Source organism: Myotis daubentonii, chromosome 14 (assembly GCF_963259705.1).
Source record: "Myotis daubentonii chromosome 14, mMyoDau2.1, whole genome shotgun sequence".
NCBI classification, from domain to species: domain Eukaryota; kingdom Metazoa; phylum Chordata; class Mammalia; order Chiroptera; family Vespertilionidae; genus Myotis; species Myotis daubentonii.
In genome coordinates, this window is record NC_081853.1 from 25,706,206 (window position 1) to 25,732,010 (window position 25,805).

Here is a 25,805-nt window from a genome sequence, read left to right on the forward strand (position 1 = left end):
TCCATTAAACCAGCGGTTCTCAAGCTGTGGGTCGTTACCCCTTTGGCGGTCATAGGTTCGCCATCACTGACCTAGGACAACCTTTTCTAGCTGCCTACCAGCTAGTGGTATTCTCCCCTTTTTCCCCAGAAGGGTCCCAGAAAGACTATAATTCAGTCTGCCAGCACACATGGGGGTCCATCTTTTGTACCTCTTAGATCAGCAGTTCTCAACCTGTGGGTCGCGACCCCTTTGGAGGGTCGAGCGACCCTTTCACAGGGGTCGCCTAAGACCGTCGGAAAGCACATATATAATTACATATTGTTTTTGTGATTAATCACTATGCTTTAATTATGTTCAATCTGTAACAATGAAATTGGGGGCCACCACAACATGAGGAACTGTATTAAAGGGTCGCGGCTTTAGGAAGGTTGAGAACCACTGCATTAAACAAATAAAAGTTTGCATCTCTTTTGACCTTCACTCATTAGGGGGGTGTGGTGGGGAGATCTGCTTTTGTTGTTAAATATTCCCACCAGAAACCTAGGTAAGAGACACAACAGCCCAGGAGCCAAGTGTAGATTCCAGTAGGAAGGCCCAGGGGCTTAACTTGAAATAGCAACATCTAACCTTTGTAAAGGCTGCTTCCTGCCATGACTGCAGAGGCCATTTCCTGTTCTTCTAATTTTTCCAGGAGAGGAAGAAGCAGGGAGAGACCAACAATGACCTGTTTCTGGCAGATGTGTTTGCCTACCAGGGGAAGTTCCACGAGGCCGCCAAACTGTACAAGAGGAGTGGGCACGAGAACCTCGCACTCGACATGTACACTGACCTCCGCATGTTTGAGTATGCCAAGGTAATTCCCCACATTCTGGCCCAAGCTGCCAGGTGGAACCCACCAGTGTTCTGACACTGTGGTATCTAGCTGTTTGGCCCCAAGAGGCAGTGCAGACAGAAAACAGCAACGGCCTCAGAAAGAGTGTGGGCAAATGGGTAAGCAAAGGAACCATCTGTGGCCATTGGTTGAGGCTGACCTAAAACTGACCTTCTAGGGCAGCCTTGGGCAAACTACGGCCTGCGGGCCGGATCCAGCCCGTTTGAAATGAATAAAACTAAAAAAAAAAAAGACCGTACCCTTTTATGTAATGATGTTTACTTTGAATTTATATTAGTTCACACAAACACTCCATCCATGCTTTTGTTCCGGCCCTCTGGTCCAGTTTAAGAACCCACTGTGGCCCTCGAGTCAAAAAGTTTGCCCACCCCTGTGCTAGGGTGACATCAAAGGGACAGAATATGGCAGTTCAGACCTCTGACAATGACAGAGCTAGATGAATTGCAGTGCCCCTTCATTCAGGGTCAGGGCTGTCTCCCACAACTTCTCCCAAAACTTTATTAGAAGCCACCAAGAATCAGTGTCCTCAGGCATGAATGGTTTTACATACAGGAGAGTGTGATTTACCCTAGCCAAGGTTCCCTAAACGCCTGCTGTCTGTCTGGTACATACACTTCGTGCATCCACAGTCTCCCACCCAGAAATGGCATTTGTGCTGGGCTTGGAGACACTGACAAAACCCCTGCCCTCTGGTGCTAGCATGGTGTGCCTTCATCTGGGCTGGTACAGCATGACTCCCACATCATCTGCATGGTTGATGGTAGAGATTTCCCCTTGCGTTTGGGGGGGCCCAATAGATGTGGATACACGAGGGAGATCTTCCTGGAGCAGGCGGCTCCTGATGGCTTGTGTGAGCATGAGTACCATTGAGGAGCCCCGACCTTCAGGACACTTGCAGTGTAGCCTAATGCAAGGTGAAAAGAGCCTTGGGCGCATAGAGCAATCAGGCTCTTCCTTCCATGGAGGTGCCTTTGTTAACCTGCCTTTCCCATAGTGTCAGGAGCTTCAGAATGTTAGTGAGACATCAGCCCCAACCAATTAGTGGCTGTTAATGGCAATTTTCTGGCTCACAAGTTCAAGGTGAAAAATCATCCCCATTTTTTTCTGCTCTTTTTCTTAATGCTGCACTCTTTTATCTTCCACCATGTATGAGTTTCTGGAGCCAAAGGTTATGTCTGGGTCACTGTAATCTGGCCCAGGAGTTTCTGGTCATCAGTAGCTGGACAAGCACCTGGTCTCCAGCCTGTCTTTTCACCTTGGTGGTGGTTCCTTCACTCTATCCCTCATATCCAAATGCTTCAGGTTCCCCCACTTTGCCATTTTCAACTTTTTTAACTCCACATAGTGCCATTACACACACAGAGACACACAATTTAACACTGCATCTATACTGAGAACACCTAAATCAATGTGTCTCTTTCTGGGGATAACCATATCTAAACCAAGGCCAAAACCTTAAACGAAAGGATTGAATCCTAGAGGGGGAATTTAAGCATTAGGAGAGCTGGCTCTCGGTGTTCTTCATAACTTCTGGAACCTTCCAGCAAGCAGCTGTGATGCAGCAGACAGTGCTTTCTCACCTTGGTGTCCAGGCTTTTCACTTTGCTAAGCCTCCATTTTCTTCGTGGAGGTGACAGTTGCATCTCAGCTTAGTTCTGAGAATTGCACAAAATAATGTCTGAGAAAACCCTTTACCAAGGCCAAGCTGTAGAAAGTTAGGAAAATGAGATGGGCCAAGCCTGACCACAGAGTGGCTGTTCTTCAGACCTCTCCCTGGTCAGCCCCACTCCTGCTCCTATACTGAGGCTCCTCCTCACACTTTGGGTGGGCTCGTGCATCCACCGTCTCCCACCCAGAGATGCAGCCTATTTACACACTCCATCTGGTCTGCCTCTCCATGAAGGTAAATACTCTGGGGGTTGTTTTTGGTTGTAGTTTTTGGTCACAATTCCAAGTAGGTTGGTTCTGTTTCAATCCCTTCCCTCCCCCACCCCCCAGTAGTTTGAATTTGAGAAAGTGTGTATATACACATTATGTCTGGGGTGGGGAGGGATACAGTACTTATTAACATGGCATGTTTTTGTTTATTTGAAAATTGCTTCCCAAGATTCAATCTGGTTTTCGGAAAATTTTTAAATTACATTCCCATGTACAAATAAATTATATGCTTTCCGGATAAGTGACATGTTTATATGGTGATAAAGGGAATTATAATGCTCTTAACTCTTATGTAGTGTGTCCTTATCAAAATCACCAAGCATGAGAACACTGTTTAGTCTCATTCATCACTCAGCACAGCCTCTTTCTGTCCACTCCGGGGCAGAGTCTTTGCCATGGCCCCAGATAATGTGTAGATTAGCTTCATGGAACCAAAGAATCTTTGAAAACCCAGTTTATTGATCCTTCAAGGAACCAGTTAGAGTCAGCTTCAATTAGGTCAGATCTCTTGGGACTGGGCTGTTGGGCTAGAGGAGGTCCCTTCAAGCCTATGAACTGTGTCCCTGGCTGGTCTCCTTATTGATGATCCAAATTTATGGCTTGCTTTTGGCCTCTGAACCTTCTTACTACAGTCACCCTGAGTGCACCGAGTACTCACTTTGAAGGGTATTTCTGTTCTCTTTACCTGTTTTCCCCAGCTGCTAACCTCATTTAACCAACCAGGTTAGCAGAGTTTCCAGCTTTGCATTGGCATAAAGGGTACACATTGCAGTATTTGCCAAGAGTAAAGACTGTCTGTAGTGGCCCACTAGGCATCTTCAGATAGTTAGTAGCTGCTTTCCAAACCCCTTCTCCTCTGTGAACTCTAGAAGGACCAAAGGCCAGTGAGGTTAACCTATCTTTTATCGGCTCCCCAGCATCAGGATAAATGATGCTCTTTCCTACATTTAAAACAGTTGATTGTCTTAGGCCAATCTAATATATCATTTTAGGGGCTACACAATTACCCTGAAAGCAAATGGAGAAAAAAGTAGAGCTAATTGTTCAAGTAGGATTTTAGCATACATTGACTGTACTTTCCTGACAAGTGAGTGCTGATCGTGGGGAAAGGAGTGCTTTTTTTAGACTTTGTGAGGTTGACAGTGCACTCTCTACAGGGTACATTATTCCTAAGACAAACCGCTTCTTACTAGTTATGCAGATCTGGGTGCTCAGAGCTCTCAATTTCCTTTTTTGAAAAGCCCCACCTTTTAAAATGTCAGCACCAAACCTCAACTATGGCAAACTCCCACGTATGTATTTTAGGTAACTGTATTCTGAAAAGAGGTGATTTTCTGAGGCTGTTTCTCTCGCATCCTAGGGCCAACCCAGGGAAGCTGGGCATGGCCTTTTAGAGGCCCCCTGTTGTGGTAGAAGGAACACAGGCTCTGAGACTTGACCCTGTGAGCCTGTAAATCCACAGGCCTCTCTTCCTTCATGGATTCTCTCCAGGCCTCTTCCCCTGCCTCCGATCCCCTAGCCCCTAGCAGACCTGATCTCCAGACAATTGATACTGTCCAGTTGAGAAGTAATTAACCAGTAACATTTGTACTCCTTATCTGCCCTAGGCAAACACCTGGGGGCAAAGCCAATGGGAGATGCCCTAAGTTCAAGCAACAGAACATGAATAGAATCAGAAAACATGTGAATAGTACTTCCTGTGTGGTGGTGATGGGGAGGAGGACACAAAGGGGCTCTTCTAGACTCTGTAAATCATTTTGTCTGTTTAAGTTTAGGGGACTACATGCTCAGCCTCACCTTCAGGCATGTGGCATTCTCCCTATTATCTAAATAAAGATTGTAAGTTAGAATATTTGAAATTGTGCAACCAGGTTGTAGAGTCACTATATTGAAGTAGTCACACATATATCAAACACACACACAGAGAGAGAGAGAGAGAGAGAGAGAGAGAGAGAGAGAGAGAGAGAGAGAGAGAGAGAGAAACCTGATCATAAATTTGCCACACTTCAGAGTTTGTGTACAGTACTGCAAAGAGTCCGGAAAAGGGTGTTTAGCTAAAGAACAAATATGCGTTAGTGGGCAGGACAGGAAACGTTGAAGGCCAGAGTCCTTGACACTGTCCCAGGACCCGCCAGGAGCACCTGTGGGGCAGCCTGTGAGCACTCCTCCCTGACACCTGGGACTGCCCCCAGTCAGCTATGTAGGGATGGGCTCACACTTGCATCCTGATTGCCTGCTGCAGCCAAACAAGTCCTTCCTTGCTCCAGCTTTCAGCAGCCTGATGTAATGCTGGCAGCAGGAAATTCTAATTCAGAGTGTTTTTGTTTGTTGTGCTTCCTCAGGATTTCCTTGGATCTGGAGACCCCAAAGAAACAAAGATGCTAATCACCAAACAGGCTGACTGGGCTAGAAATATCAATGAGCCCAAAGCCGCTGTGGAGATGTACATCTCAGCCGGAGAGCATGTCAAGGCCATAGAGATCAGCGGTGACCATGGCTGGATTGACATGTAGGTTTTCAGTCCCTGCCCCAAGAAGCATTTGGCATCATGTTGTGTCTTGTCAGCTCTTGGTTTTGACTGACAAGGAAAAAAATAGTGTTTCTCTAAACTAATGTGATAGTGATTAGGTTTTTGAGACACAGAGATTGGATGAGGCATTTGCTGTTTTTGAGGAGCTTAGCGAATTCCTGGGGGAAAGAATAGAAGGGAGTGAGGAGAAGGAGACACCCAAGTATTGGAGTTGCCCTTCCCTGAGCCCTCCCTGTGATCCAGGCACTGTGATACCTTGCAGACATTTGGTTCTCGCTGACACCCTAAGCGTGGGTGTTTCCATGCCCGCCTTCCAAATTAGGAAACCAAGGCTCAAGGACCAAATGATCACACAGGCCAAATAGCTGGGAAATTGTGGAGCTGAGCTTCATTCAAACTGATTTGGCTGACTTCAGTGCCCATCCTATCTAATAAAGAGGGAATATACTAATTGACGCTCACATTGTTGCAAAGATGGCAGCACCCACAGCCAATAAGGAGGGAATATGCTAATTGACTGCCCTGCCCTCAAAGATGGTGGCGCCCAGTCCCCTCAGCCCTGCGGGGGCAACAGGTGCGCATGGCAAGGCCGGGCCCTGCCTCCGGAGACCCCCAGTCCCCTCAGCTCCCCAGCTCCCCAGGGCTGCCCGAGGCTCAGGTAACCAGGGCCGGCCAAGGCTTGCTCTGCCGGCAGTGGCAGCAGCAGAGTTGTGATAGGGCGTCGCCTTCCCCTGATCTCTGGGTCGCCTCCCGCCCCTGAGGGCTCCCAGACTGTGAGAGGGGACAGGCCGGGCTGAGGGACCCTCCCTCCAGTGCATGAATTTTCACCCACTGGGCCTGTAGTAATACCTATAATGGTAGGAACTGAAAACGAGATGAAAACTTGCTAGCATGTCAGGGAAGGAGACATGAATTCTCATAGGAGGAACCATGGATGTCTTTGCATGAAGGATCTTGACGAATTTCAAGAGGCAGAGATAGTAGGAAGGGGCAGGATGTGCAGGCTAGAAGCATAGCACAATGGGTTGACTGTGGTCAGAATAAAAGCTGTAGGAGGGGGAGAGTGAAGGACAGCTGGCTGTGGGCATGAGGATCTGTGCTGGCCACTCTGGGAGGGCCTTGGGTGCCAGACTGAGGCATTTAGATTTGTCAGTAAGTAGTGAGGACCACTGATCAGAACTGTGCTGTCAGGAGCCCACTCAGGCAGTGGGTATAGAGTGGAGGGAAAACTAGAGGAAGAGAGACCAGATCACTGTAGTAGGCCAGGGAGAAATATGCTGGCTGATGGAATGAATGAGAGGCATGGAGTAGGCAGAACTGACAGGACCCAACTGAATGGGGGGTGTTTCGGGGTGGGGCCAGGCAAGGGAATTGTACACTGATTCTGAGATCTGGGACTGGTAGTCAGTAATGCCACTTGCCAAGGTAGAGAACAGAAGAGGAACAGGCTTGGGTAGGGCTGCTGGAGAGGGGATGGATTCAGTCTTGGGACTCTTAGAGCATCAGACCTCCAGGGGAAGGTCAGAGAAAGTGGGCCTCATGCTCATACACGTGCATGTGTGTGCATACATGTGTATACTCATGTGTACATATATGTACACACACTGCCGTGGCTGTTAAGGGAAAGCAGGTGAGGGAGCAGTTTCTGAGGCCAGCTCAGTCTGAACTTTAAAAACTGTTGGTTGTTCTGGAAGCCACACTGTACTTCATAGGGAGCCGTGGCCCAGATAGGACCTGGGGAGGGAGAGGGGCTGGTAAATAATGAAATCATCCCTATGAACCCCACTCTGTGGTTGATGTGTGTCCAAGAATAAAGTTTCTTGAAGAAAGAGGCACAGATTCCCCCTCACCCCCAAAATTATTCTTTTCACAAAAGGGATGGTACAGGAGAGCCAGGCAGATTTAAGTCCCTCTCCCTCTAGTTTTTCATGTCACTTTCTTTTGCAACTGATGTACCAGGGTTACGTTGAGGAGACTTAGATTAGTTCAGGAAAGAGACATTCAGCATGTTCTGCCCTTTTCCAGGTCTGGCTGTAAAAGGTGCCTCTCCTCCAGGGACATTTGGTTTGACGGGTGGGGCTGGGGAGCTCTAAGGGGTTGCCTGTGCCACCTTTCCCTAAAATGTGTTGTTTCTCTCCTGAGAAGTGTTATTTTTAGATTCCATTATTATTCTAAGTACAGATTGACAGGCCTCCCTGAGCTTGCCTGTCTCTGAGACAACGATCTGTTACAGCTGCTTCCCCTTCCTTTTTCACAAAGAGCAAGCTGGGTAGGACCCATTTCTCCTGGGAAAACTGGTTTTACCCTAAATCCTGGCCTGACTAGAGGGAACAAGCACATTTCATTCAGCCTCTATGTCTCCTCAAGCAGTGAGAGAGCCAGTCACTACTGGGAAGAAGTGTTGAGCAGTGGTGCCTATGGCCCCTCACTCATGGTTGGCACCTTTGGCCAGGAAGAGAGGCACAGTCAAGATTTCCTGCAGACCTCTTTTCCAGAGCTCAGAGCAGGCCCCACACAAGCCTCTTCCTCTAGAGATTCTGTCACTGAAGAATTTTCACGCCTCTGCCTCTACTTTCTCATGAGAATTCTCAAAACTGGTGGGAAGAGCCCTTTGCCACTTCCTGGCTGCAGAATCTTGGGCAGGTTGCGTCACCTTCCACCCTAGCCTTTAGTCTCCTCATCTGTAAAATGGGAAAACAGCACCACCTCTTAGGGTGGTGGAGATTCAATGAGATCACACATGCAAAAACTCATGGCACTGTTCTTGATACAGTAGGTGATCAGTAGATGCTCATTTCTCTCCCCCGGTTCCTGCTGGATAGATCAGTAACTCCCATGAAAGGGGGAGGGCGGAGCAGTGTCCTTTAGCAGGCCACCTCTCCCTGTCACTGTGCACTGTTTCTGGGTGTGTCTTCACTCATTTAATAACCCCCGCAAGCACCAGGGGCCGTGATACTATATTGAGCACTGACAGCAACATGAAGTGATACAGAGCCTGCCCTCAAGGAGATCCGCTTCCTTGCCTCAGGCTCCTTTCACAGGAGTCCATCTTCTCCCTGTGTGCTTGCCTCCCCAGGTTAATTGACATTGCCCGCAAGCTGGACAAGGCCGAGCGGGAGCCCCTGCTGATGTGCGCTCATTACTTCAAGAAGCTGGATAACCCTGGCTATGCTGCTGAGACCTACCTGAAGATTGGTGACCTGAAGTCCTTGGTTCAGCTTCATGTGGAGACCCAGCACTGGGATGAGGTGAGGGTGTCGCACGCTTCAAGGGTTAGGGGATCCAGTCTGAGCCCTGGGCCATGGGGGACATTTTTGGGTTTAGATGGAGAGCAGCTGCCCTCATTGTGATAATGAACATTAGCCTGACAGACAGGAGACTTAACCTTGAATTCTCCAAGCCAGAGTATTTTGGCGGGCCTTTTGATACTAGCTTTCCATTTGTTTGCTCGTTCATTCATTCAGAGCATCTTTATGGACTGCTGGCTCTGTACCAGCCTGTGAGAGAGACTAGGCATGGGAGAGTTAATGTGACAGCCCCCATTGCCTGCTGTTGGTCTGAGCTGCCTCTGACCAGCACCACAGGCTGACACATGTCTGACATGGAGAGACACCTGTGTGACATTTAAAACCTGCTGGGTGGCAGAAAAGGTCACCACCCATACTTTCCAGGTGCAGGTTGCCAGAGCTATTTAAGAGGTCGGCTCCTCCTCCTCCTCCTTGCCTACCTGGCCCCACTTAAAGACCTAGGCTCTTCTTGCATGAAAGGCAGGTGAGAAGAATTAGCAGGTCAATAGGAAGATGACTGGGATGAGGATGCAGAAGCAGTGACGTGCTGCCCCCACTGTATCTTGAACTCACCCTCTAGCTCACTGGCAACCTGTGTCCTGGATTGAAATTCATCCATGAAAGTATTGGAGACTGCACCCTTTGTCCTTACCCCACCCACTATGTTCTAGTTTACAGAGCCAGAGTGTAGGACTTTTCTGGGTATGAGTTGTCTCACTCCTGTCTGCCCTCTGAGTGGCTCCATTTGGTGAGGTGACATGGCCACTTACGAGAAAAGGTGGAGCCAGGGACAGTGGTAATAATGGCGTCTCAAGATAAGTTTATCAGGAGATTACTCAAGCAGCATAAATTACAACATCTTGGAACGACTCAGTCCTGGCTGTGTATCAGGCAAACTTTCTCCCTGTTTCCACATACTTTCCCCTGTGATTCATTTCCAATTCTCCTGCCTGACAGGTGGTTCTGGGACTTAGATGAAGCAGTCACCGGGTCCCATACAGCATCAGTCCATCATCATCTTTGATAGCTAATACACAGGATGATGATAATGTCAATTCTGTTTCCTTAGGTGTCGCCTGCAATTAAAAGAAATCTGTTTGCAGCGGTACAGGAGCCCACGCAAACCCTCAAAATAAAATGTTTCCGATTCTGTGCTGCTTCTGTGGTCCAGAAACAGACTGTTGTTATTGAATCCAGTCACTTGCATATAGCTGTTAATTGCCTTTGTTTTCAAAGAGCTGATTTGTTTTTGCAGTTCTGGGGGCTGTGGGGGGGGAAGCACTCTCCCCCTCTGAGTTGTCAAGCTGGCAAAATATGACATCCTTGATGGATTCAGCCAAGTGCCATGTTTTCAAGGGGGCTGCAGGGGCTCTTTTATTGCAAATGCATTGATTCCTTCCTCCAGGCGTTTGCTCTGGGCGAGAAGCATCCTGAGTTTAAAGAAGACATCTACATGCCCTACGCTCAGTGGTTGGCAGAGAACGATCGTTTTGAGGAAGCCCAAAAAGGTAGGTCACACAGACTGGCACCTTGCAGAAGGAACAGGAGGGGGCAGTGCCCAGATACACATTTCAGGAAGGCTGCCAAGCTCCTCCCTTTGTAGACCACCAAGATGTACAACTTCATCTGGGCATGTGATGTGTTTACTGATGAAGGTCTGGGGAGCAGTGGAAAGAACATGGGCTCTGGAGTCAGACACATCTGGTCCATCACTCACCTGCCTTCGGACCTTACACAGGTCCTATCTCCCCTCCGAGCAAAGCACCTTGCACTCAAATGTATCTTCCCATTTAATCCTCACAATAGCCCTATGATGTAGGTGCCGTTTTATAGATGAGAAAACTGAGGTTGGAACTGGTACAGGGATTTTGCCTGAAGTATCACAGCAAGGAAGTGACAAAGAAGGAATTCAAGCCAGGTTGGGGCGAGGACAAAATGAGAGGATTCGCACAGTGTCTAGCACAGTCTCACCTGACACTTTCCTCTGCCATGGATAGAAATGGGTTCTATTTCTGGCTCCGTTAAATGGGGTATCCTCAGCTCCTCAGCATTTCCACAGGTAAAGCGGGCTGCATACTAGGTATGGCAGTATCTGAAACAGAAGTGAAAGAGAGTATAGAACTTTAATTGGTAGTAATAATTTAAAAATATGATTGCCTTCTATGTCAGGCACTGCCTGGGCACGTAACTACATAACCTTGAATCTCGGCAGCAGCCCTGCAGAGACACAGAAACTAACTGTGCCCTGCAAAGTCACAGAGCCAGAGAGTGACAGCCCAATTGGACCAGACCTGGCTGGCTGGCTGGGGAACCTGATTCTTCTGTTAGGTTTTGCTGCCTCTTCAGGAAGTCTTCTACTGGAAGTTGGGTGTGTCATATTCCATAGCGTCTCATTTACACGTCTATATGGTTGCCACCTCCGGACACGTTTTGGAACAAATGTCCCCCTGTTGAATCTCCTCAGCTTGGTAAAGCCCCCTTTGAAAGACAGCGTCTTCTCTACTGCTTCAGCTTTTCCAGAGAACCCAGTTGTTAAAGTATCTGCATGTTTGGGCAAAACATATCAACCTATCCATCTGTCTGTGTCTGCCCTTCCAAGAATCCATCGCCATAGTAACTTGGTACTCAGATGAGAGATTGCAGATGAGAATGGAACAAAGGCCAGACCTTTTCCTTCTCTAAAGCTGAGGATTTGGATAATCTGAGAGCCCATATGTGGGCAAGTGTCACAACTAGAAGTGCTTCTCTGGCAGCCCCAACATCCCAAGGTTCTGGCACACAGTATGTACAAGAGATTTCTCTTAAATAGAATAGGAATGATTTAGAGATTTTTTGGGGCTTGTTTCACAAATGTTTGGTTGCTGGAACCAAGCCAAAATTTTTTCAAGGTTGTCATCAAAAAGCACTCAGTTGAAGACTGACTAAGGACTTGAGTTGCGCTTGGTTCTGTGTCCTTGGCATGCTGCTTTTCCTCCACCTTGCGGAGCCCATTAAAAAAGGTCTTCATGAGCCTGTGGTGATGACCCAGTGAAGTAAGCAGCAACAAAAGCACTTTCTAAACCACCAAAACCATTCAAGTGTCAGGTCCTGTTAGTGTCACCTCAGAAATCACAAGGCTTTTCCCTGGAGTGGGATGGGGGCAAAACCTCACTGATGAAGAACAACAGTTTTATCTTTAGACTTTGCCCTGCAATTTGGTCCCTCAAGTTTTTCTTGCTGCCATGCCTTTACAAAGTTGGTTGCCTTTTCCCAGCCAAAAGGGAGCATATCTCACTGTAGTTTTTTCAAGATATAGCCTAGGTTATTTATAGCCTTCGGCCTGAGAGGCGCATCCCAGCAACGAAGTGCTGCAGATGCTCTGATGAATGTCCTACTTCTCAGCAGCCCCTTGCAAGCCCTGCAAAATTCCCTCCAACTCCCTGAATTGTATGTGTTTTTGTGCCCCTCCAGCGTTCCACAAGGCCGGGCGGCAGGGGGAAGCAGTCAGAGTGTTAGAGCAGCTCTCAAACAACGCTGTGGTAGAAAACAGATTTAATGATGCCGCCTATTATTACTGGATGCTGTCCATGCAGTGCCTCAATATAGCTCAAGGTAAGTAAACAACAGCCAGGCCGCTTGTTTTCCCCGGCCCGCTCTGGCACCAAGATAAACATCGAAAGAGCTGGGACGTTTTAATTAAAGCCTTGGGCTTGTTTATTGGGTGTATTGTCCGTAACCCTGCCTTGCAGTGCCCTAATCTGATGTGTCATCTTTTTCCAGTTTGCCCATAAGCTTAAAGATGGTATGAGGACCATCCTGGGGTTACAGATGGGGGTGGGGTCATACCCTGTGTTGCTAATTCAGAACATGTCTCTCCCCTGCTACCTGGGAGCCCATAACTGGACCTGGGTGAGCTCCGGTTTTAAAAATGTTTTTAATTAAATGAAAAGATGAAGAAGAGATCACTTTACAATAACACACTCCAGATTCTCACTCATCCCAAGCAGAAAAATAGTTTCAATGTTGCTTTCATTCACAAGACTTCCCACTGAGGGAGTTCTCAAAGCGGCTGGGACAGAGAGATGTTCTTTTTTTTTTTTTTAAATATATTTTATTGATTTTTTACAGGGAGGAAGGGAGAGGGATAGAGAGTTAGAAACATCGATGAGAGAGAAACATCTATCAGCTGCCTCTTGCACACCCCCCACTGGGTATATGCCCGCAACCAAGGTACATGCCCTTGACCAGAATCGAACCTGGGACCCTTCAGTCCCTAGGCCGACGCTCTATCCACTGAGCCACACCGGTCAGGGCCAGAGAGATGTTCTTTACTAGACCGAGGCCAGTATGCAGGAATGGGAAAAACATGGATTGGAGGCAGCTAGGTGACGTTACAAGTCACAGTTCCTTCCTCAGCTATGTGTCCCTGTCTCTAGCATGGGGGTAATCCTGCCCCTCCTTCCTAAGGCTGCTGTGAGCCTCACAGAAGCCATGGTCACTGTTTGATAACTGTCAGGCTGGGGTGTAGGTTGCTATTTTTCTGTTCTGGCCAGTGGTCTGTGATTTTAATAAGGAACAGCACAGTGGAAAGAGGCTTGAGGTGAGCATGAATAAAATCGGCCCTTGCCCACCCTCCCTGCCAGGCTCCTCTGGTATGACTGAGTGCCAGTGATCATATTCTTGCCCTAGCTGGCGCTCTCTCAGTGGAGTGACCTGAGAGAGCATAGTGTGGGCTCTGGGAGAACCTTCGAGAAATATCCACAGACTTTCCCTGGCCATGTGCTCTGCCACGCTGAGACTTTCCCGGTCTTGGGATGGTCCCAGCTTCTAAGCAGAGCACCTTTTCCATTCATTGCACCTCTTTGCCACTCTTCCTGGCGTAGTCCTGGTGTTGGGGGAGAACTGTCAACTGGCAAAAGTGCCATTGCCTAGCTCTTCCTTCTGGACTGTTTTGACACGCCTTCTCCTTGTTCCCCTGCTCCCCTCCCACTGCCACTGAAGAGCCTGCCCAGAAGGACACGATGCTCAACAAGTTTCACCACTTCCAGCACTTGGCTGAGCTGTACCACTGCTACCATGCCATTCACCGGTACACGGTAAGATGGCCCGGAAATGGGCACCTAAGCTAGGGGCACTGCCTACTGAGATAGGGGCACTGGTCTTGTCTTCAGTGAACCCCCTGGGCAGGGTGACCTCCTGAGAAATCCTGCTCTTCTCCTGAGAAACAAAGTTTGGAACTTTGATTGGCTGCTTGTTTGACATGTAGCAAGCTGCGGGCTTCTGAATTAGTCAGCCAGAGCTAAATTGGGCCTTTCTAGTTGCTTGTTTCAGGTTTGGATGACTCAGACAGACTCTAGGTTAGCCAGACAAAGGGCTTTCTAAAGTGATCGGGGTGAACATTCCATGGGGCTCTCACCTAGATGGGTGAAGGCCTAGTTCTAACAAAGGCCTGAGGGTCCCTCCCTAGCTCTGCAGCTGGCTTGCTATGTGACCTTGAGCAATTTACTTCCCTTCTCTGGCCTTCAGTTTCCTTCTCTATAAAACATGAGGGTTGCCAGGCCGGCATGGCTCAGTCGTTGAACGTCAACCTATGAACCAGGAGGTCACGGTTCGATTCCCGGTAAGGGCATATGCCTGGGTTATGGGCTCCATTCCCAGTGTGGAATGTACAGGAGGCAGCCAATCAATGATTCTCTCTCTCATCATTGATGTTTCTATCTCCCTCTCCCTCTCCCTCTCCCTTCCTCTCTGAAATCAGGAAAGTGGCTTCTTTCCAGATGAGCACCTGAGATGAGGGGCTCTGAAGGGACTGCAGGGGCAGATGAGGTCCCTTGAGACCACTGCCCCTGGTGTGGGGAGGAGATGAGATGCAGGCTTGATGGCTGGCTCAGGCAGAGCCTATCAGAGGAGTCTTTCTTGCCAGACTTTCCCCAGAGGCAAATAATGTGCCAAGAGTTCAGCACAAAAGAGGGGCAAAGAGGTGCCCAGGTGGAAAGCAGACCCCAAACTCAACTTAGGCTCAAAAGTCAAGGCCCCAGCTCAGTATCAGTTTGCCTGAGCCACTTCGAGCCCAGCTCTTTCTCTTTTTGCTCTTCTTCCTCTAAACCTCGGGGCATGAGCATGGGGTGTCTCTTCTCTGTAACAGCTGAGCCTATGTGCAGGACGTTTGAACATCTGTGAGCTTGTGGCAACTTCGTACCAGCTGGGGACCTTGGCTGTGCACTCCAGTTGAGGCTTCTTCATTAGGCCATTCCTTCATTCAATAAATTCCTACTGTGTGATAGGCCCTGTTCTGAGGCCTCGGGACACAGTGGTGAACAAGACATTGTCCCTGCCTCTGCGGAGTTCATAGTCTAGTAACAAGAAGTTGTAGTAAAGTTCCCTCAAGGGACTTCCTCGAAAAGGTGACCCCTAAGCCCTAAGCCCTAAGCCCTAAGCCCAGAGGAGGGAGGTAAGTAAGGATGGGGCAAAGTGCAGAGGAGGAGGAAGAGCATTCCTGGCAGAGGTCACAGCATGTGCAAAGGCATGGCGGTAGGTGGTATTTTAAGGTTTGGCAGTCAGATCCCAGCAGAGCAGCTCTGATGCAGAGCAGACTGGGAAGGGAAGCAGCAGACCTTTCCTGGCATAATGGCTTCCTTCCCAGAGGAGCGGAGAGGTGCTAATCCTGAGGAACGCCCCAACCCCTGTTCTTCCTGGGACATTTCTTAGCTTCCACACCTAGTGCAATGTAACCAGAGGCGGGCTTCTCCCTGGCTCTCACCCAGAAAAGGATGCAGTCTCAGGTTTTCTTGGGTTCTTGGAACTAACAGAGGCTACAGACATTTAAGTGAGAACTGGAGAGAGAATGCTGGGCTCTGAACTAAAATAGTGTAAAGTGAGTCCTAGTGACTTTAGACCAATTAGGGCCTAAGTCCTGATGGCTCCATGATGAGAGTGGTCTAGCAAGACCTTTAAGGAAATGTCAGTTTATTGCCATTTAAGCACTTGAGAGAGGAGGGGGACTGGCCTGGATTAGGCATTCTCATCTAAAGCAGTCTCAGTTTGCACACACTGTGCCAGATTCCTTCTAAGTGGTATTCTTAACTTTATGGACCCTTTCTGATAGAAAATGCCCTCTGGTGTGCTGTTCTGAGCTTCTGGCAGCCCCTAGGTATTCATTCGGTTAATGTGTGTTGAGTGCCTCATCTTTTAGGGCCTATGCCAGGTGCTGGGGCACAGGGATGAGCAGTTGAGGGGCTCCACCACATGTGCATATTTGGTAGGCATTGAATGAGCAGGCCACTGTTGGAGAGCAGAGAAGAGGTATGTGATTTTATGCTGTGGGCTAACTACCGCCCTGCAGGTTTATAGCACGGCCATGTCCTAAATTGCATAACTGTCTTCTCTTTTCGAGCTAATTGGAGACAGCTTGAGCTCAGGGAAATGGAATCATTACATACCCCAGAAGCAGTGCCACTTGGGAGACGTGCTTGGGCTTTGGAAATCAGATCTGGGTTTGAATCCCAGTTCTGCTCCTTTCTAGCCGGGTGACCTCGGCAGATCATCTCCCTGGGCCTTGGTTTGCTCGTTAGTACAGTAAGGATGAAAATACATCCCTCACAGGACTGTGTTAAAGACCACATAAGACAGTGGCTATAAAATGCCCTGCACACAGTAGGTGCTCATTAAGCAGATCTGCTCATTTACTAAAGTATCTTAGAATTATTGGCATCTGCTTTTCAGCCTGGCCCAACAGTGGCTCATTTGAGGAATTCAATCCCTGTTTGCTTTTCTTACTGTAGGAGGAGCCGTTCAGTTCCCATCGTCCGGAAACCCTCTTCAACATCTCCAGGTTCCTGCTGCACAGCCTGACGAAGGACACCCCCTTGGGCATCTCTAAAGTGTATCCTCTCTCTTACCCCCACCCTCTGTCCCACCCCTCCTGTCTAATGGCCCTGAGAAGTTCTTTCCAGAGCACTTTGCTGGCAGAAGCTTCGCTCTCTCCAGCAGCCCTCAGGGAAGACAGAAAGCTTGCCCAGCCGCTGCTGTTTGCTGTAGAAGAGACCCAGCCAGGGAAGCCGAGGGGCTAATGCCAAGAGAAGATTAGTTTACAGGGTTCTCCGTGCTAGACCCAGCACTGAGTCTCCAGCCAGCACACTCTCCAGGCCCTCCCGGAACCCACAAATGTGGGTGTGACTGCGATACAGGAAGCACCAGGCCTTTGGGTTTGGAATTTTAGACACTTCCCTAGGGAGGCCGGTGGATGGAGCACCTGTTGTGCCCCAAGCCCCTTGCCAGGCAGTAGGCAACAAAGCTGCTGTCTAGTGGGAGAGGTGGACCTGTCAGGGCCTCATTCAGTGGGATGCATGCTGTTTCCAAGGGTGGAATGCACCTGGGGTCTTGGCCAAGGAAGGCGCCTGGAGGAGGTGCTATCCATCCTACGGGCTGAGGTAACCAGGGACGACAGTAGAATGGATGTTCCAGGAGAGTATCTAACACATGGAAAGGCCAGGTGGTGAAGTGAGCATGATGTGCCAGAGGAGCTGAGGCCTGCCCTAGGGAGCCAGTCTGGAGAGGCAGTGGCCTTGGGGCCTCCTCCCTCCTCTGGCTGGTGCAAGCCACAGGGAGGGCTATACGCAGAGAATAGGCAGAGGGCCTATCTGCCAGAAACTACCAGGAAATGACTAACATCTTTAAGATCCAGAAAGTCATAAAGAACATAAATATCCTCTCCTGTTGGAAATCTCACCATTCTCTCAGCCCCTTTCCAGCTCCAACGGGGCCTTCCTTCTGTAAGGAAAAAGCCCTCCCAGGAGAGGACTCAGAGGTGCTAATCAGGTGTTTCTAAAGCAGTGGTTCTCAACCTTCTGGCCCTTTAAATACAGTTCCTCATGTTGTGACCCAACCATAAAATTATTTTCGTTGCTACTTCATAACTGTAATGTTGCTACTGTTATGAATCATAATGTAAATATCTGATATCCAGGATGGTCTTAGACAACCCCTGTGAAAGGGTAGTTCGACTGCCAAAGGGGTCACGACCCACAGGTTGAGAACAGCTGTAAGGGTTCCAGGCCCAACATTTACATTTCAAAGGAAACTCCCACAAATCAAGCCTTGCCTTCAGTGACTGAAACCCCTGCAAATGAGCGGCCAAGGACACACCTGCTGGGGTCTGAGCACCTGCACCCAACCTTTCCAGCAACTCCATTCAAGTCAGCAGGGTTTGATTGAACCCCTGCCCTGAGCTTCACCCTGTGCTGTCCACTGGGGACCTGGGAATAGCTCCAGATAATCCCAGACTTTGAGGAGTCACAGTGAAGACACAGACAAGGAAACTTACCTCCATATAACTGCTGGAGTGGAAGGAGCCACACTTGGGGTGTGGGGAGCAGGAACCTCAGGGGCAGGAGAGCGGGGAGGAGGCATGGGGCTGGCTGGGGAAGTGGGTTAAGGTGTTCACAGGTGGACTGGGAAAGAAGGTCAGGCTGGGTCTGAGTATAGCCAACATTTGAGGTGACCTGAGATTGAACACAGTCTTGTCAGCCTCAGTCTGAGGAGCTCAGAGGAAGGCCTCAGAGAGCAAGGGAGGCTGCCACTCAGAAACCACCCTGGCCCTTGGGGAGGGAGGCAGAGAGAAGTGCGCTGCACCCAGTGGCTCTGTAAGCTGGGCCTGAGGGCAGCTCCCCAGGCAGTCTGGGACCAGGTTCTACATGGCAGAACTGGAGTAGGAGGGCTTGGCTGGCAGGCTGGGCAAGGCGGGGAGAGCCATTTTGTCCTGGTCAGGGTACAAGATGAGTCAAAGCAGGCTCAGAGAACCTAAGCAAGGTTAAAGTAAGTAATGGAAACTGCACTGTCTTTATCTCTGAAAAAATCTCTGGGCCTTGATATCCGAGAAATACACTTACATCCCATAAAAGAACTAAGTACTCCTCAAGCTCCTGCTTGTGCCCTCCTGGCACCAGCATGAGCTGTGTTCTGGCACTGGGCTCATTCTGAGGGTGGGCGGTGCCAACTCTCAGGCCCCAGTGTAGGCTTTGTTGTCCTTAACCCTGTGATCGACAGGAGAACGCTCTTCACTCTGGCCAAGCAAAGCAGGGCCCTGGGTGCCTACAAACTGGCCCGGCACGCCTACGACCAGCTGCGGGGCCTGTACGTTCCTGCCAGGTTCCAGAAGTCCATCGAGCTGGACAGCCTGACTGTCCGCTCCCAGCCCTTCCATGACAACGAGGTGAGGGCACAGCCCCCTCAGGCTCCTCCCCTGCAGCATCTTTGGACATCGCCTGACGCATGCTCTCAGCTGTCTGTGTCCCTTCCCCTGCCTGAGCCCTGGCTTGCCAGCTCCTGCTCTTTCCTCTCCACCCCTCTGTTCTCCACTCAGCCCTTTGTGCTCCAGTTGCAACCCTCAGCTCCCCTGCAACCCACAGCCCTGCCCCATCTTCTTCCTAGCCCTCTCAAGGTTCCATTTCTGCTGTGGCCCTGCTCTGTCTCTAGCCTCCCTCCACACCTCCATGACCAGGTGGCTCTGCCTTCGCCTCATCCTAAGAGCCCAAGCCCTAACCCGCCTTCCTTCTGGAACCAGGTTATTGCTCTTTGGTAAATCCACCCCATGTCTATGCCCAGCCCTCTTTCCTCCAACCCAGCTAACTGTCTCTCTCACAATCCCCTCTTTAAGCTCATGGTAGAGACTGGCATCAGATAGACATGGCTTCAGATCTAAGTCCCACCATTTCCTAGCCATGTCTCAATCTTTCTGAGCCTGGGTTTCCTTCTCTATCAAACAGGGGCACACATAATAGCTTTCCCATAGTGGCTGTAAGGGTGAAAGCCAGTGTAGGTGATGTGCTTAGCACAGTACCTGAAGCATAGTAAGTGGCTGGTGAATGTGGCCATGGTTATTGGCATTCCTGCCGGGAGAACAGAGCTGCTGAGTCCTGCCTGTGAAGGAGGTGTCCAGGCCCCAAATGACGAGGCCTCCAGTGTCTCTGTAGGCTCTCACTCTGTTTCACACCGCACAGAGCCCCAGGCCCAGTGCCCCCACCTACCCAGGTGGCCTTTACTCTTAGCAGCTAGGCCTAGTCTGTGGTGCTTGTTTTTTTTTTTGCAGGAGCTGGTGCCCTTGTGCTACCGCTGTTCTACCAACAACCCGTTGCTAAACAACCTGGGCAATGTTTGCATCAATTGCCGCCAGCCCTTCGTCTTCTCCGCATCTTCCTATGGTGAGTCTGGCGCCTGTGGAAGGGGTACCAGTGAATGGCTGGGCTCAGTCCACTGCTTTCTGGCCACATGTGTCCTGATTTGTAAATTGGGAACAGTGTGACAGCCACCCTGCCTGACACATAGAGTCATTCAGGGTTCCCAGAGACAGGATGCACAGTGCTGTGTGAACCTGAAACACCCATCCCTCAGAACCTTGTGTGAGGCTTTGCATAACATAAATGCCCCAGGAATAGAGGCTGCTGGTTGGGCATTTGGTCTGGGAGGCTGAGGTGGACTCTCAAGTCCCAGTTCCTTCTATGTTGACATAGGATCCGAAGCCCCTTCCCAGTAGCTGGGCGGGGGCCTTGCCTCTTCCCTCAGAGAGGAGTCCATCCAGCTACTAGGGGGAGGAAGGAGGCCAGAGGCCCAGTTCTCATCCCCATACACACAGACAGCCCCCCACACACACACACCACACCCCTGCTCCCGGACATTGGGCAGGCAGGAGGGGTGCCCCTGCTGCTCAGCTTGTCTACTTGATTTCAGAGAAGCCTGCCACTGGGTGAGGAAGGAACTCTGTGGGCCTCCCACCTCTCTCATGCTGCCTGGTGAGAGTATCCAGCCCCCAGCTTCCCACAGGGTGCCATCCCCCAGCTCCTCCCCGTGCCCTGTGTCTTCCAGAGGTGCTGCACCTGGTCGAGTTCTACCTAGAGGAGGGGATCACTGATGAAGAAGCCGTCTCCCTCATTGACCTGGAGGCACCAAGACACAAGCGTGAGAACAAATGGCAAGAGATCACAGGCAACAGTATCCTGGGCATCGTCTTGACCCCTGTGTGTGCCAGCTGAGCTCAGGGCCTGGGTGTGAGGAGAAGACAAGAGGGCCTTGGAGGATGGCTGGGCCAGGGAGGGCAGGAACATGGCAGGCAATTGCTGAGTGAGTGGAGAGGCCCACATGGCAGCATGGACAGGCCTCACCTGGGGCCTGTGTTCCTACAAGCTTCCAGGTAATGCCAATGCCACTGGGCCATGAACCACATTTTGAAGAACAGAAGACAGAGGAGAGCTCAAGAAGAGAGACAGAAACTGTGTCCACACACCAGTCCTCTGCACACATACATCTGCTTAGGCTGGGTTATTGCTGCTGTGTGAGGCCACATCCTGTACCTGACTCAGCACCAGCAGCCTCCAGTCTGGGGGACCTTTTGCATGGGAGCCCCGCTGCCCTGGCCTCACACAGCTCCACCACCACTGCCTGGCAGAGGTGGCGGCTCCCTGGGGACCTTCAGCCTAATCTGGCCAGCCTCAGGATCTGCCGGAGCTCTTACCCCCTTCTCCATGAAACATGACCTTCAAGGCCATCCCAGAAATACGGCCTGCAAAATACCCGGCTACTGCTGAATTTTTCTCCAAGAGCTGCCAGGTCACTGCCCCATCATTTCTACAGCCACACACAGCAGACCCTCAGGCCTCTGCTCACATGGTGCTTCTGGCCGGCAGGCCCATGTGAGCCATGGCATGGTCCCTGTGAGGCAGCAGAGCCCATCAGAGCCCTTTTTCCTCCTTTCCCACCTGAGCACGGGGGCCTAGTCCCACCCTGTATGACCACGTCTGTGTTTCCTACATTTCTCCATCTGGAAACCTGTCTCACCAACCCCGCCGCTCTTCCCCAGAGCTGTAGGGAGACACCTGAGACCTGGATGAAGCTCTGTGAGTCTCCACATGTTGGTTGGAGGGTGGGACCTGTTTCCTATTCGGCCTCAGGTTCTATCCTTGACCAGACTCCTCCAGATTCCCAGACTCTGAGACTGGACGAGACCATGAATTCCATGGGAGATGATGACCCATTCACGGCAAAGCTGAGTTTTGAGGTGAGGGTGCCTCTGTGAGTGATAGGCTGCTGAGGCCAGCAAAGCCTATTGGGAGGGTGGTCTTAGGTCTCTTCTGTATACATTCCTTGGTGAGAGGGAGAACTGCTTCCTGTCAGGGCTGCCAGGGAGGGGGAGGGGTGGGCTTTCTGTCACTAGAGATGGCCAACAGCGGCTACATGACCTGGCAGGGTTCTGTCAAGGTACTTGGTGGGGGAGATCTCTGGGGTCCTTCCTGGCCACTCCCAAAGATTCTGGGATCATGGCCCACATAAATGTGTTACTATGACTGAGGGCACCAGTGCCCCCTGCTTCCTGCCTGCCCACCCTGCAGCAAGGTGGCTCGGAGTTCGTGCCCGTGGTAGTGAATCGGTCGGTGCTGCGCTCCATGAGCCGTCGGGAAGTCCTTATCAAGCGCTGGCCCCCGCCCCTGCAGTGGCAGTACTTCCGCTCATTCCTACCTGACGCCTCCATCACCATGTGTCCCTCCTGCTTCCAGGTATGATGCCCACTGCCTGCAGCTCCTGTGTGGTGTCCAGTTCCTTTCCGTTGCTTTTCCATTTCCCGAATTTCCCCTTGGGGAGGCCGGGCATCTGGGAGGAGCACAAGTGATCTCTGAGCAACCAAGGCCCAGCTGGGAGAAGAGACTCAGCTGTCCTCCCTCCTTTGGGTTGCATCCCGGGTGCTGTCTGGAACAGTCATGCCCCTGGCCCTGGGCTGTCTGCATGTGCCCTTAACCTGGGAGGGCCGGGAAAGTGTGATTCACCTCTGAACTTCATTTAGAAAAAATGGGGCCACTTCCTCCCAGTCGTTGGACAAAGGTGTTCTAGATGTGGTGGTCTAACCTGACGCACTGCCAAGCCACTTCCCATGGAAGGGCAACAGTCTATGCCAGGTCGGGGCTGATGCACACCTAGAGTGGCTGCCCGGAGTCACGGCTGTCTCTCCTCAGATGTTCCACTCGGAGGACTATGAGCTGCTGGTACTTCAGCACACCCACTGCCCCTATTGCCGGAGACGTATTGACGACCCCAGCCCGTGACCTGCACCCTGGGGACCACCCATCCCCTTTGGGCCACCTTGTAGTTGGCAGTAGAAAGAAGAAAGAGGTAAACTGTTAGAATGTCTGTTCTACCCAGCTGAAGTTTATATTTTAGGGAGAGGCCTTGTGTAACCACGGAATTCCTATTTATGGCATTTCATACCTTTTAAATAGCACCAGAAGATGGATAAGAGAATGTACATATATTTTTCTAAAAAAAAAAAAAATCTGTTACTTTAAGCACGCTTCGGAGTTGTTCATGGCAGCCTGCTGGAGTCCAGAGATCTGTCAGACCATTAACATGTACACTTTGCAAACAGATTGCCTCAATAATTACAAATAAAGGGGCTACTTATTTTCATCAGTGTCTGCATTTTAGCAAATCTTCATATTGTCTGCAATTTAATTTCCTTATGCAAAAGTGCACCTGTTTCTAATTTGATCCAAGAGGAACATTATATTTGTGTTCTTTTAAAATTTAATCTAATCAAAATGGCAATATGGTAGTGAGAAGGGGAACAGGGTTTATTTATTCATGTATTTTGGTTTAATGGGGCTCCATCTTGACAAGAAAATAAGATACCTGGCTCCAAAAAGATGGCAAAGAGGGCCCCTCCCTGGAGGTTATACTTCCTGGCTGGGGCCAGGCCCCTCCACCACCTTTCCCCCAGCCCCACATGGCCTCCAACCAACCTGAGGCTTTTCCCTTCCCTCCATCCATGTCCTCAAGCGAGTGGGTTCTACTTGAGATCCCACTAAGGTCCCTTCCCCTGAGCATCAACAATGTCCGATTCACCAGTATAGCTCAAGGGCATGGGTGGGTAGCAGATGGGAAGCTGGGGAGGGAGAGCTGATACTTACTGGGACCTTTTCTGTGCCAGGCGTGTTTCATATGTTGTCTCAGTTCTCACAGCATCTCTGTGAGGAAGGGTGATGATTTCCATTATACAGCCATGGGGATGGGTGGAGGTGCTGGGGCCCAGGGAGCTCCCCACCTGGATGGCAAGTCCTTGATCTGTCCATCCCAGAGGCCCCACTCCCTTCACCTTTCACTCTGCCTGCCCAGGAGGGAGTGTAAAGTCCTGACAGCAGGAGAAAGGGAAGATGTCGAAAACCACCCTCATGATTAGATATTGAGACAGAGCACAACAAAGGTCCCCATTGGAGGGATGACGAGGGGAGCGGCTGCAGAGACCAGCCAGGGGTGAGTGCAGAGCTGGACCCCTGCCCCACCCTTCCTCCCTGCCTCCCTCTGCCAGTCTCTCTTTGGAGATAATGGAGGAAAATGAAGAAAAGGAGCCAGACAATTGTGCCAACAGAACTTCTCCGTTGAGTGTGTAATTACTTATGATCATGCATGCTCTCTCTCACTAAACATTTATTAATGTGTTAGGATTTCCATTAGCACATTACTTGAACTGAAATCATTTGCATATGGCTGGGGAAAAGAGGGGAGAGGAAGAAAACAGCCTCCACCACCCAACAGGCAGGTGTCAATCACATTGTCAGATCAGATGGTCCGTGGCTAAAGGCAGAGGGAGGGGGCCCAGACTGAGCCTTTAGCATGCATCCTTTCAGCCGAGTAGCCGTGTGTGCCTGCCAGGTCCTGCTGCCGCGAAGCTGAGCTGTGGAGGCCTGCGTCTGAGAACAGTCACCGTAACTCCCATTAAATCAAGTGCTTACTGAGTGTCAATCCCTGTGCTAAGCACTTTCCACACAGCCTCTTACTTAATCCTTACTAACCTCTAAGGATTCTCCTTTTACTGATGATGAAACAGGTTCAGCAATGTTTTCTTTCATTTAAGGAATATCTATTGAGCCAAGACAGGATTCACACCCAGCCTTTACATGTAAGCATTCTGTTTCAACTGCTCTCCTGTCCCAACCTGGAGGGGTCTTGACCAGGTCCAATTTTCTCTCCAAGGTTCAGTTTCCTGATGTGTACAAAAGCGCCCCCTCCAGCTCTGACACTGAGGTTCAGGCCTCAGTCTCCATCTGTTGACCCTGACAACCCCTCACATACTACGATGAGAGGCCTCACAGGGATCCTGAGGTGCCCATTTCATTAAGAGGAGACTGAGGCCTGGAGGGAGGAGTGTCTGCCAGAGGCTGCACACCTTGGAAGAGGTTGAGCTTACGACTTTGTCTTGACCGCTTGTCTCCAGACCTCAACAGTGTTCCCATATTCTTTTTTCTTTTTAATATGTCTTTATTGATTTCAGAGAGGACGGGAGAGGGAGAGATAGAAACATCAATGATGAGAGAGAATCATTGTTTGGCTGCCTCCTGTACGTCCCCTATTGGGAATCAAGCCTTGCAACCCAGGCATGTGCCCTTGACCTGAATTGAACCTGGGACCCTTCAGTCAGCAGGCTGACACTCTCTCCACTGAGCCAAGCCAGTTAGGGCCCCATATTCTTGAAAGGAGAAAGTAGGGAAGGGAGCAATGGGTGACCCAGAAAGAGTCCCAGGCCACACTTCAAGTGGGCCTGGCTCTAGCCTGGCCTCAACCAGTTGGGTGTCTCCATCTATCCCCAGCGATGCTACCAAAGCCAGGAGCCTCTCGTGACTCTCAAATAGGTGGACAGATGCCCCTTCTCCAAGATTGCTGCCAACTGCAAATACCAGGTGACCTCCCACTTGTGCCAGCCCTGCCCTTGGAACAAGTAGGAGGCGACCACTGGGTGGGGGGGGGGGGGGCGCTCACCCTCGGCCAGGCTGTTACCCCAGTGCTCCCTGGTATTCCTCCACCCAGACTCCAGAACATCTTCCTAAAATGGGAACCATTATCAGTGCCCCCTGCTGCCAGCCAGCTAGCACTCAGCTCCTTGTCCTCCCTTCCCCTCACACATCCTGGGCCTCAGCGTCTTCACACCAGCTGGCCCTTGCCGCCCTTGGCCTTGGCTGTCTAGGTTGGGGGGGTCTCTCAGGCTCCCTCCTGGTCCACATCTTGCTACTCTGAGCCCCCACTTGAGGCTGAGAACAAATTCCCACCTCTCATGGTTATTAGTTTTTTCCCTTGTTTGCTGCCGCCTGAGGGCAGGGACCATGTAGAACTCATATCAGTGTCCCGAGCACCCAGCCCTCGTGCCGAGGTGTTTGGCAAATAT

At 50.4% G+C, this 25,805-nt stretch overlaps 1 protein-coding gene across 3 annotated transcripts in view; it reads left to right on the plus strand.

Moving 5' to 3' along the window:
* IFT122 (intraflagellar transport 122) overlaps nt 1-23,056 on the plus strand; it is a 73,989-nt gene extending 50,933 nt beyond the window's left edge. For all 3 annotated transcript variants that reach the window (XM_059663649.1, XM_059663652.1, XM_059663651.1), the window contains 13 exons: nt 674-835; nt 5,155-5,321; nt 8,419-8,590; nt 10,035-10,137; nt 12,080-12,220; nt 13,610-13,704; nt 16,390-16,490; nt 18,653-18,818; nt 19,695-19,806; nt 20,468-20,593; nt 21,577-21,656; nt 21,988-22,152; nt 22,606-23,056. In XM_059663649.1, coding sequence (XP_059519632.1) covers nt 674-835; nt 5,155-5,321; nt 8,419-8,590; nt 10,035-10,137; nt 12,080-12,220; nt 13,610-13,704; nt 16,390-16,490; nt 18,653-18,818; nt 19,695-19,806; nt 20,468-20,593; nt 21,577-21,656; nt 21,988-22,152; nt 22,606-22,695 — 1,680 coding nt within the window. In that variant the 3' untranslated portion in view covers nt 22,696-23,056. The remainder of the gene's footprint in view (nt 1-673; nt 836-5,154; nt 5,322-8,418; nt 8,591-10,034; nt 10,138-12,079; nt 12,221-13,609; nt 13,705-16,389; nt 16,491-18,652; nt 18,819-19,694; nt 19,807-20,467; nt 20,594-21,576; nt 21,657-21,987; nt 22,153-22,605) is intronic.
* Nucleotides 23,057-25,805: the final 2,749 nt, after the last annotated feature.